Source organism: Balaenoptera borealis, assembly GCF_965194805.1.
Source record: "Balaenoptera borealis genome assembly, chromosome: 5".
Lineage (NCBI taxonomy): Eukaryota > Metazoa > Chordata > Mammalia > Artiodactyla > Balaenopteridae > Balaenoptera > Balaenoptera borealis.
In genome coordinates, this window is record NC_138862.1 from 128740026 (window position 1) to 128752027 (window position 12002).

At 38.5% G+C, this 12002-nt stretch overlaps 1 protein-coding gene across 2 annotated transcripts in view; it reads right to left on the reverse strand.

Moving 5' to 3' along the window:
- Window positions 1-1955: 1955 nt before the first annotated feature.
- The window catches only part of SLC35G2 (solute carrier family 35 member G2), a 40128-nt gene continuing 30081 nt past the window's right edge, over window positions 1956-12002 (reverse strand). For both annotated transcript variants that reach the window (XM_082393462.1, XM_082393463.1), the window contains exon 2: window positions 1956-3398. In XM_082393462.1, the coding sequence (XP_082249588.1) occupies window positions 2142-3380 (1239 nt within the window). In that variant the 5' untranslated portion in view covers window positions 3381-3398 and the 3' untranslated portion in view covers window positions 1956-2141. The remainder of the gene's footprint in view (window positions 3399-12002) is intronic.

Here is a 12002-nt window from a genome sequence, read left to right on the forward strand (position 1 = left end):
CCATCAAAGGGTTTTCTTACAGCACTTTAAACTGTCATTCTGTTGTTTTCTGGCCTCCACTCTTTCTGATGAGAAGCCAGCTGTAATTCTTCTCATTGTTTTCCTGTGTGTCATATATCCTTTCCTCTGGCTGCTTTTAAGATTTTGTTTCCTTATCTTTGTTTATCAACAGTTACACTATGTTTCCAGGTGTGATTTTCTTTGTATTTATGATGCTGGGGGTTCACTTATTTCCCTGGATCTGTGGATTGCTGGTTGTTGTATCTTTTTACCAGATTTGGAAGACTTTTGGCCAGTATTTCTTCAAATCTTTTTTTATGCCCCATTCTCTCTCTTCTTCTGTGACTACACTTACACTTATACTAGACTTCTTACTCCTTAGTACAGGTCATTCCAGGCTCTGTTCATTTTTTTTTCAAATCTTTTTGTTTCTGTGCTTCAGTTTGGGTAATTTCTATTGAGATCCAGTAATTCCTGAAAAATCTGAATGTTAACGTTTTCCAAAAGCACAAACACCCTACAAATGACTCTGGGTTCCTTTGGGGTATGTTTGAAGGCATATTAGGAGAACAGAAATCACAAGATATTACAACAGAGAACATAGTATTGGGTGTTGATGGACTGGAAAAGCAAAAAGGGAACACTGAAGCAGCCCAGATATAATAACTATAGAGAGCAGCTACCACCCCTAGGAGTAGTGAAAAAGAGGAATCAAGGTTGGGTCATCAGGTCTCAGGAGCTCAGAGGAATGACTTGCTGACCTGTAGCTTATACCCCTGGGAGGATGCTGTGCAGCTGGTCCTGCTGCTACTGAGAGGGAGATGATGAGGCTGGGTAGGGGGTGGAGGAGTGCCAAAAGAAGCTTAAGGCTGAGATCAATTGCTGCTTCTGGACCAAAGGGCTCTTGCTTATTGCGGGGGTAAAAATGACAGAAACTGCAAGCAAACAGGAAGGAGGAAGTCCTTTATCCCCTCTGTTTTACAGTCTCCCTCTAATGCCCTTTATTGGTGGAACCTAGTGAGACACCAGCTAGTATAGGAAAAATGTAGTTTGCAGGGTCTGAGCCATAGCATCACAGAGGAAAGTTATAGATGGGTATATTTGAGGTTAAGATAGCTCAATAACTATAGCTTAATAAGCAGTACCATATCAACATTTGTTTGTGCTAAATTAGTAAAAATTTCCCAAATTAGACCCAAATTATTGTTACTCTATGTGGTTTTACAGACTTTTAAGCTCTTCTGAAAAGAATCTCAGGACACAAAGTTTTCAGTTTTCTGCTGTACTATGATTACTGTTAGTGTCTTTTTCAGGGTTAAGGAGTACCTTTACTGCAGCTCACATACATACTTACTACATAAACAAGGGCAGGTTTGGAGGAGATCTGCATAACTGAGGATGAGTAGACCCTCCCCCAGCATTCTATCTCCCACCATAAGGCACAAAATGGCATAGACTAAGTAGAGCTGGCAGGAATCCAGTCTTTTCCCTACCTCCACTTACTATGCATTGCCTAATGTGGCCTTAGCAAGGGGGAGACCAATTTCTTCTTCTCAGGTAGGACAACCACCACTGCCAGTGAAAAACCAGCTCCCTTCCTTCGTTCCCTCTTTCTTGCCTCAACTCACTCAAGCTACTTTACCAAGCCCAATCACCTCTAGTTTTCTAATGCAAATAGATGACAAAACAGGGCTTGGTATTCAGCATTTCACCTTATAGATTTTTGAATATTGAAGGATTTTTGTTAAACATTTATAGAACATTGAGCATGAACATTTTACTAATTTTTGAACTTCAGGACCACAGAATTTCCATCTGAAAGGAGTCATTTCTTCAAGTCTTATGTTCTTTAGTGATAAAAGTTAACATTCTCTACTCTTTTATTATTTATAATAAATAATCATTTTTATAATAAAAATTGCCTGTTATTATTAACAGCAAAGAGACCAGATTCATGATATTCCACATAATTTAGTATATGTTTTTAATATATTAGACTAGAATAAAGTTTTCCACATCTGCATATATTAATTATATATTATATAGCACTGTCAGTTATACAACACAACATTTACAGGTGAACATTAAAATGTCAGTGTACCTACTAATAACTGAACATTAACAAGATAATAATCAGGTATTCATTTAATGGGAGAGTCTAGTATTTCCTGATAATCCTGCCTTCTTAAATTCCTCCAGTAAAGTTTATAGCCAGCAAGGACAAAAACACTAATCATAATGATTACCCCTCCAAAGACATCATAGACACTAGGAAATATATGTAACACTAGAAGCTGCAACACCATGGCTACCACAATCTCCAAATGTTGCACGGTGCTGACCAAAGCTGGATGGAATTTGTCCAAGGCATAATAAACTCCTAAGAAGGCTGCAGTAGAACAAATGCATATAGCAATGAGATAACTCCAGGTTTCTCCATCTAATGGGATGATGGGTTCTTGAAGAACAAACATAGTAGATACTCCCCAGACTGTCCCAGTCCAACCAAAGGTAAACAGTGCAGTCCACATGCTGATCTTCTCCTTAATGGATCTGTATACTATCATGGAAAGAGCAGTGGTCAGTCCAGCCATCACGGTCATAGTGTACCCAAAGGCTTCTTTCCAGGCATTTAACAAAGAATTATCTTCATCAACAATGTTGGGGATCATGACAAGACAAACACCTAAGATGCTGCAAACAACTGTAGCCGTGTCAACGTAAGCCATTTTCTCATCTACAAGCAAAAAAGCCAAAATGGCACTGAAGACTGTGGTTGTGGCTCTCCACATAGTGGTCCCATTGCTGGGAGGAACTATTGAAAATGATGTATAAGCACAGGTGATAGAGATGACATTGCATACACCATAAAAGAAGAGTCGCAATCTGTATCCACTGGGTCCAAAGGGGGCTTCCTGGTAGTAACACACAACTAACACAGATAAGACCTGCAAAACAGAACGGATAAAAATCAGTTCTAGAGATGGAACTTTGGAACGATCAGAAACAAGCCTAGTGATAAGAGCTACACATCCATGAGCCAAAGCAGATCCAAACAGCACTATCCACATTTTTCTGGATTGAAAAATATTTTTTTCTGCAAAGCTTTGGAATTGTCCAATCTCATTGGTCATTGGGTCTTCTGTTGGTGGATGTTGAGTATCCATGGTTCCAAAGAAAGTTCTTCCTTTTCTTTTCATTTCACTCAGCAGGCCTTTCTTTGGATTTTCTTCCATAAAATTTCCATAGTCTTCATTGATTTCTTCATATCCATCATCCCCAGGCTGAGGATAATGAGAAGTATATTTCACCATCACCGTGTTTGGGTGTATTTTCACCCGTTTTTTAACTGGATATTTTTTGGAGGGAGAAGTATCCATTTCTTCAGGCAATCAGTTCTATTTAAGAAGAAAAAAAAAGACAAATGTACATATTCATCACTTGAAATATAGTTTTAATTTCTATTATAATCATATGTACCAATTCAATAATAGATAGTAGAGGTTGTAACAGGAGTTTTTTTAAAAAAGTAATAAGAAAACATGATCTGGCAATATGCCTTATCAGATGTATGAAGCCCAATGAAATTGTCTACCCTTTTTTCACTCTCATCTTAAGTCTGCCCCTATGTCTCATTCTGATTTTTCTTTGTCTCATTAAGCTCTATTTTCTTTACATCACAAACTACTGATATTTTTCCATTTGTTCATTCCTCCCTCTCTACGCATCCAATAAGATAAACACAGAAAAATAAACGACAACATAGATCAAACCTTTCCTTCTCATTGTGTCCATTTGTCTGTATTATAAATTATAAATGATTAAGTCCAAATTCTTTTGTATAATCACTTCTGTATGATACCCAAACTAGTCTTATATTACAAATTATAGTGATTTTTAAAAACATTTATTCTGGCTTCCCATACATTTTCAGATATATGGGATGCACTGAAATTAAAAAATTAATAAAATGGATTTCATGACATTCATGCATTGTTGCTATATACAGCTTTTCTGATGAGCAACTGGGCAATATGTTTAAGATTTTAACTGAAACTACCCTTTAATTCAGCAATATCACATCTAAGATTTTACCCTAAAGAGATGATCACAAGATGCTTTTTACCTTATGTTTTTTAAAAAAGAAAAAATAAGAGTACATATTTATATTTGTTTATATAATATAAAAAGTATAACATAAAGGAATTATGGAAAGAGACAAAGGAAGCTAATAATCATTGGGGTGGGACAGGAAACAAGAATGGAAGGAAACATTTTTACTGTATACTTTTTAATATATTTTTTGAATCATGATAATTGTTTAAAATTAAATTACAAACTAAAAAGAAAAGTTCATCTGTTATTGAGAAAATGAGAGCATACAAAAAGGGGGGGAAAATGTATGAATAGGAGAGTTCATTGTAGCTTACCAGAATGACCCTCGATACTATGCTATGCAGCCATTAAAAATGACAATGCGGATCTTTACTGACATAGAAAGATATCCATGACATATAAAGGATTTGCCATAGTGCTGGCATATAGTAAACTCTCAATGAATATTAATAAATTCAGCTTCCTTTCACCTATAATTAACTCTTTTGAAACACTGGGTGTCTTCTACAATGTTATTCTTTCCTTGAGACCTGTATTTGTTCACTTAGTTCTCTTTACTTCTTCCCCTCTCCCCAAGAACAATTTTCTATTTCCTTCCCAATGATTTCTCCCCTCTCCTCTAAAACATAAAAATTTTTAAAAAGGAAACCTTTTTATTTTTTGTCTTCATGACATATTCCCTGTTCCTTGCCAAAAACTCACCAGTTCTAGGATCTTAAACCATGGTCCAGAAATCAAATCCTATTTTGTTCTTTAACACCATCTGGGTAAACCAACTGTTCCTATTTACTCCTTTCTCTTCTAAATGACACCACCTTCAGTTGGAAGAGTCATTTTAAAAAACACCACCTGTGCCTCCAAGCCCTTCAGTTCCTAGCATGGACCTCCCACTTGCAGTCCTTCATGCATATTGCTATCAGGCTAATCTGGATGTTCTCTTTTTTCAACTTTTATTAGGATATTTCCACTTCAAATCATGACTTTAGCTTCAATAATCACAAACTGAACTAACAGTCTTGGTCTCCCAAATAGATTTTCCTTCCCTAAATTCCTCATTTATGTTTGAAATACCACCATCTTTTTAGTTCCCCAAGCTAGAAACGAAGGAATACTCAATTATCCTTTCTGCCATCACACTCCATTTGGTCATCAATCTTATTGTTTTTGTCTTTGAAATATTTCTCAGATTTTTCCTTTCTCCTCCAATTCCATTTTACCTTTGTGATTCTGGATCAGGTTTTTATGAATTCCCATCTAGAATACTGCAACAGCATCCTAACTAGCCCTCTTGAATCCCAGTCCTTCTCCCCTAAAATCCAACTATATTATACCACTGTCGCATTAATGCCTTTAACAGATTCAAAACAGAAAAAAAAACTTCCCTCAAGCTTTCCATTCAAGAACCTACAAGCTTTCCTACCAACTACGTCATCGGTCTCAACTCCTCTGCCTAACTCTCAAGACCCTGCCTAGTCTAGCCCCTATCGATACTTAGCTCCTTAACAAACACACTTTGCTCTGATCAGTCCAGTGTTCTCCCTGTCCTGACTTCCCACATGTACATGTTTCTCTAAGCTTTTATTCTCACTAGCTTCCCCTCTGCTCCCACTTTCTAAATACTGCTCATCTTTTAAGAAGGCCCAGTCCAAATCCTGCCTTTTAGAAACAAGCCTTCCCTGACCACTCTAGCCACTTATTTTTTTCTTCTTTGTTTAACATCTGCAGTAGTTCTTCTAATTTTTGTAATCTCATCATTTTGTTATTTAGTTGTCTCAACTCAGTGGAATTTTGTCTCCAGTCATTGTACCCAAATTTGCTGTTAAATCTCTTTTCCTTGCTAGTCAGCAAATATCTTAATGATACCTCAGTTAGATCCCATAACTTCCCACTTGCTTAAAATTGTTAAAATTATGTCTTATATCCTTTCAAAGCCTTCCCCTTCCCACTGCAGGCCAGATTTGTAGCCCCAGGAGCACAAATAGGGGAAGGACGTATTCTGTTGTTTTACTCCTTCTCCCATTCCCTCCTTTTGGAGTCCTTGGGAGGGCAGTATGGTCTACCTCTGGGACACCTCCTCCATCTCTCTTTCTAGGCTCAAGCTCCCCTGGTGTATTGGCACAGGGAGGAAGGAAAAGGAAATGACACATATCTCATACACTGGCTGCTGTTGTGTGATGGCTTTTTGATATATAAACTTGGCTAGGCTGAACTACATTCCCTAGTTATTTGATCAAACACTAATATAAGTGCTGCTATGAAGGTTTTTGCAGATGTGATAGAAGTCCCTAATCAGTTGACTTTAAGTTAATAAAAGAAAGACTATCCTGGGTGGGCCTGACCTAATCAAGTAAGCCCTTCCAAAAACGGATTAGGCTTTCCATGAGTTCAGAGATTCCAAACAATTCATGCCATTGGGGTTCTAGCCTGCTCATGACCTTCCTTTCCTTACTACCTGTGGACAAGAAGCTTTGGCCTTTGCTCATGGGTTCCAACATGCTCCTGATCTTTTCTTTCTGACTACCTGCCCTACAGACTACAAACTTCCTTATCCAGCCACCACAGTTACATTAGCTAATTCCTTGTAATAAATCTCCTCTTGGTTCTGTGTCTCAGGTTGAACCCTGACTCTAATACATGGTGAAATTCTCTCTTTGATTATTGTCTTTGTTTCTTTGCTAACTCTGATAGGCCATTGATACTCTCTAGGTTGCAGGCATCCAAATGCAGGCTGTCTTACGTAAATTCTGTAGAGCCTCCCAAGTGCACAAATCCCTGATGTGGGAGAGTCTCCTGCCCTGGGGCTATGGCCCACAGGTTTTTGCTGTTTGGGTCCTCTTGCCGGGTGGGCAGTTCTCTTGGTTAGGCACCAAAAGTATTCACGTGACCCCAGGAAAGGCACATATCCTTACCACTCCAATGAGTATATAGGCCACTCACCACTGCCCCCTTCTCTCCAATTTTATTTCTCTTTCCTTGAGCAAGCAAAGAACAAATTAAAATGTGCTGTCTAAGCAGACTTCCAATTGGAGAATGAGAAAGCACACCCAATCGTTGTAAATAATGATCTGGTAACTTTCACCCTCAGTTGGCTTTAAGGAGGAACAACCCTCTCCCCTCCCCATTAGGAAAAAGCACAACATTCTTCTTAGACCAAGGACCCACAATAGATAATATGATCCCGTTGACAGATTGCATTTTCCAAAGAGAGTCACTAGTCTAGTATCTCCCATACTACATGTCTGGTTTTTTAAAATGTGAGTTTGACATTATTAAATAGAGAGGTAGGGTCTATATTCCCTCCCATTAAAAGTAGCCCTGCTTTTGTGACTGTTTCAACCAATAGAGTATGGTAAAAGTGACCTATTATGACTTCTGAGGCTAGGACATAAAAGGAAATATAGCTATTCCTTCCTAGCTGCAACACTTGTGCTTGGAGCTCTGAGCCACCAAGTAAGCATCTGACTGCTCTGAAGTCACCATGCTGTGAGGAAGCTCAACCTAGCCCATGTAGAGAAACCACATGGAGAGGTCCTGAGAGCACCTGAAGAGAGAGAAATTCCTGGTAAGCCCCCAGCTGCTCCAGCCCCCTGCTGTTCCAACTCCAGCCACCCATCTGACTTTAAGTATGTAAGAGACCCTGAGTCAGGATTGCCCTGCCAAGTCCTTTCCAAATTCCTGATCTATAGAAAACATGACAGATAGTAAAATGATAGTTGTCGTTTTAAGCCACTAAGATTTGGAGTGATTTGTTACCTGCAATAGATAACTGGAACACCCTATTTCCCTCCCCAGTATTTTAAGGAATCGGAAGGAGGAGTGGTCTTAGTGATAGTTAAAGTAAAAGGCCTCTTATATTTGGACCAAAATGATTGGCTTTTGAAACTGGGATATTTTGTCCCCCATTGTGAGATCCTGGATTCTAATTCTGAGGTAAGAAGAAATTTTTTTTTTTTAATTGAAGTATAGTTGATTTAGAATGTTCTGTTAGTTTCTGGTGTACAGCAAAGTGGTTCTGTTATATATATGTGTATACATATACATACACACACATATATATAACTGAATCACTTTGTTATATATATGTGTGTGTGTGGGTGTGTATACATATATGTATATATATATGAAGAGGAAAGTTTTAGTCAACATCCTGTTAGGTATAAATTAATGTATTTAATCCTAGTCCAACTGTATACTTTAAACTGTTATTTGAACTGTGTCATCTTTGTTCATTTCTCTCAGTGGATTAGTCTATAACAGATATATTCCAGGTATTTCTCAACACCATTAATATTTTATTGTATAGGGATTCCCTGGCAGTACAGTGGTTAAGAATCTGCCTGCCAATGCAGGGGACACGGGTTCGAGCCCTGGTCTGGGAGGATCCCACATGCCACGGGGCAACTAAGCCCATGCGCCACAACTGCTGAGCCTGCGCTCTAGAGCCTGCAGGCCGCAACTACTGAGCCCGCGTGCCACATCTATTGAAGCCCGCGCGCCTAGAGCCCATGCTCTGCAACAAGAGAGGCCACTGCATTGAGGAGCCCGCTCGCTGCAACTAGAGAAAGCCCACGCACACAGCAACGAAGACCCAACACAGCCAAAAATAAAAATAAATAAAATAAATAAATATATTTTTTAAAATATTATATTGTATCCCACTGATGCAAAAGCCATCTTATACTAAGGGGGTACATAAAGATTTTTTTTTGTTTTGGCCACACCATGTGGCATGTGGGATCTTCCCGTGCCCCCTGCATTGGGAGCATGGAGTCTTAACCACTGGACCCCAGGGAAGTCCCAAGATCTTATTCATTCTCCCTAGTTTTCATTTAATTTCAGGCTTTGAAATATAATTATTGAAGAGAATCTGGAATCCTGACTAGTACTTACATTTTTGCACGTTTAAGTCTTTCAACCTGTGAACATTTCAATAAATACTGAGGTACCATGTGCCCAGCACCATTCTAGGCTCTATAAATATGAAGATAAATAAAACAGGCATAGCCCCAGCACTCATAGAGCTTATAGACTAGTGGAAGAGACAAAAAGTAATTCAAACTTAATATTTTAATGTTAATAATGCAAGTAACTACACGAAGTACAAGAAACTGTTGGAGCACGTACAAAGGGCATCTAACCCAAATATGGGGGATCTTTTCAGGTTTCCAGGTGGAAAGGATGCCTGAATTGGGACTTTAAACATATGTAACATATAGACAGGTAAAGAGGAGAAGGAGAAAAACAAAACTTCTTTTCTAGAGATAAAAAATTTGAGTCAGAAATGTTGGTTTTGAGTTCTAGCTCTGCCACCAACTAGAGCAATAATTATGTCTATTTTAAGAGAAAGAGTTTTAGATGATAATTGTTGGGGTCTTTTAACTCAACTCTCAGTTTGTCTGTTTAATGATTTCATACTTCTAGTGTTTTGGTAGCTCTCCCATGCGAGACCACCATGCAATTCAGTGATCACAAATTTCTACCACTTGCTCAAAGTTGTTCTGACCAATGAGCCAACTCAGTTCCTCCTCCTTCCTTACAGAGAGGAGGAATCTGAACTAATTTCATGGCTCCAGTTCCTCTGACACTTATGTGGGGCTGTCCCCTCCCAGGCAGAGGTGCCCATTTCAGCTGTGTAGAGCAACTCAGCTGAGAAGAGGGAATGTGAAACAATAGGACCAGAAGACTAGCCTATCCAGCTACAAATGTATCAACCTGAAATGTTGGGCAAATGGATTAAAAGGATACATAGTTTGGTGTCTGCTTGAACAATGGTCGCAATTCATTATTGCAAGCCTGAAAAAGCAGTATTTGTATCTAAAAGAGGTACTGTTTCCTAAGCTACATCCCACAACCTAAGGCCCAAGATCACCTCTCTCCTAAGGCTGAGAAAACTAACACTGCCATCCCTACTGTCTCGGTGGGAATCCTTAGAAAATCTCCTTATGGTGCCTACAGCAAATGCCACTTGGTAATCAGAGCTTCTTTCTTTAGTTACCAGACTGATCCCTAAAATGGTAAAAAGTCTTAGATATAAAGCTGGCTAGTACAACTTGATTATAATACAGTGGTTTAAATGTAGGCATTGATGTGGTATTTGACACTGATGAATCAGACTGGCTTTGAACTAAATATTTATCACAAACTGATAGGTTACTACCTTATTCCTGAGCAACCCTGTCCTGAGATACCTTATTCCCCCAGTGTGCTTGGACAGTCTTGGCCCTGAATGAAAATGAAAAGACCACACCTAACTGGTCACCTGAAAGGGAAGACCCAGCAACTACCTTTCCAGGATATTGTGAGACATCAGGACTTGCATAGGATCTGTGCTGTTAAACATATCTCCTGAGAACTATTGAGAGAAGACATTCATCCCTCCAAACTGATGAAAAGGGGCCCATATTCTGAGGCCTGAAGGCTGTGAGCATGAGTCTACCAATCCTTATGATGAACCCTGCTTAGCATAACCTTTAACACCTCTCTTTGAATAGGGATTCACTCTCTTCCCCACTGCAGCTCATGAGGATCAGGAGAACTAGAGGCAGCATTTAAGTCTGCGTGTACTTTATTAATACTCTTTGAGACTGTATCTTTGCGTAAAGGCCCAGAGGGGAAAGAACCTCCTTCTAAGCTCCAACCTCTAGAACTAGAAAATCAGTTCTTAAATAAACTAATAAAGTAGAATTTGAAAGACAAGAATAATGATAATAAGTGAGAAATAACAGAGTAGAAGGTAAAGAGCATGCCTTTCTTAAATCAGTCACACTCAGGAAGTGAGGGATATTTCATGAAGAAGTAGATGTTTGCCCTTCTTAGAAGGTGTGATAATATTCACATTGTGTGTTAAGTGGCAAATGATCAAAATGAAATAAGTCTATAATCAAATCATGAAACGGAACAGTTTTATGAAGATGTAAAAGAGGGGCTGCAAGAAAAGTTAATTGTATAAGACTTCAAATACTCAGATTATAAGGAACTACCATAAGCAAATTCAACCAAAGGGGAAAAAAAAGAGGAGACATACAATCCAGTAGTCTTCTATGGTAAACCAACTGAATCTCTATAAAAATATAAAAGGAAATTTCAGAGCAACCTGGACAGAATCATTCTAACTCAGATGTATTACTTAGGACAGATATACAATATATAATTGCAGAAATTGCAATTAAATTAGCATTTGTATTGCATCAGATTATTGCCTGACAAACAACAGTCCATCTACAGCTCTCTTAGAAAAGCAAAAAATAAGGCACATTATCAATTTCTCCTTTGTAACACTTAGATTAAAGCATCCTTGCAATAGCTCTCAGAAAAAGACTAAGAAGACAAGATCTTGATTTAGCCAGAGATCATGACAACATTTTCAGGTCTAATGGAAACAATCAGAATTAGCCTAAAAGCAAGAATGGGAAAACAAACAGAATAAAGAAAGGCACAACTGATGGCTCTAAAATCCAGTGAAAACAGAAGGAAATATGGAAGAAGTCAATAATAACAATACTATCAATAGTCGGATGTACTGATATTTAACATTTGTACAAACAACATGCTAAACTCTAAACATGGGTTAACTCAGCTTTGAGAAGAAGTGAAATCTTAGGAGGTTTTGGAGTGGAAGAGCATTGGGGAAGGGTGGAAAACAAAAAATTTGGAGAAAACTAATGGCATACCTCACTTTGAACTGCAATAACTTAAAAGGAAGTAAAGGAAGGTACTCACTTTAGGAAACTAACTCGGTACATATTACTGAACACACTCTATGTGAAGGGCACCAGGTAGGCCATGTGGAGCAAGTCAGTAGGTCTTATTGTTGAAGACAATTTGTCCCAAAGTTTTGTCTAGAACTTTGTCACCTAGTGCCCCGAATTAGTCTCTCCTTCCTGCTC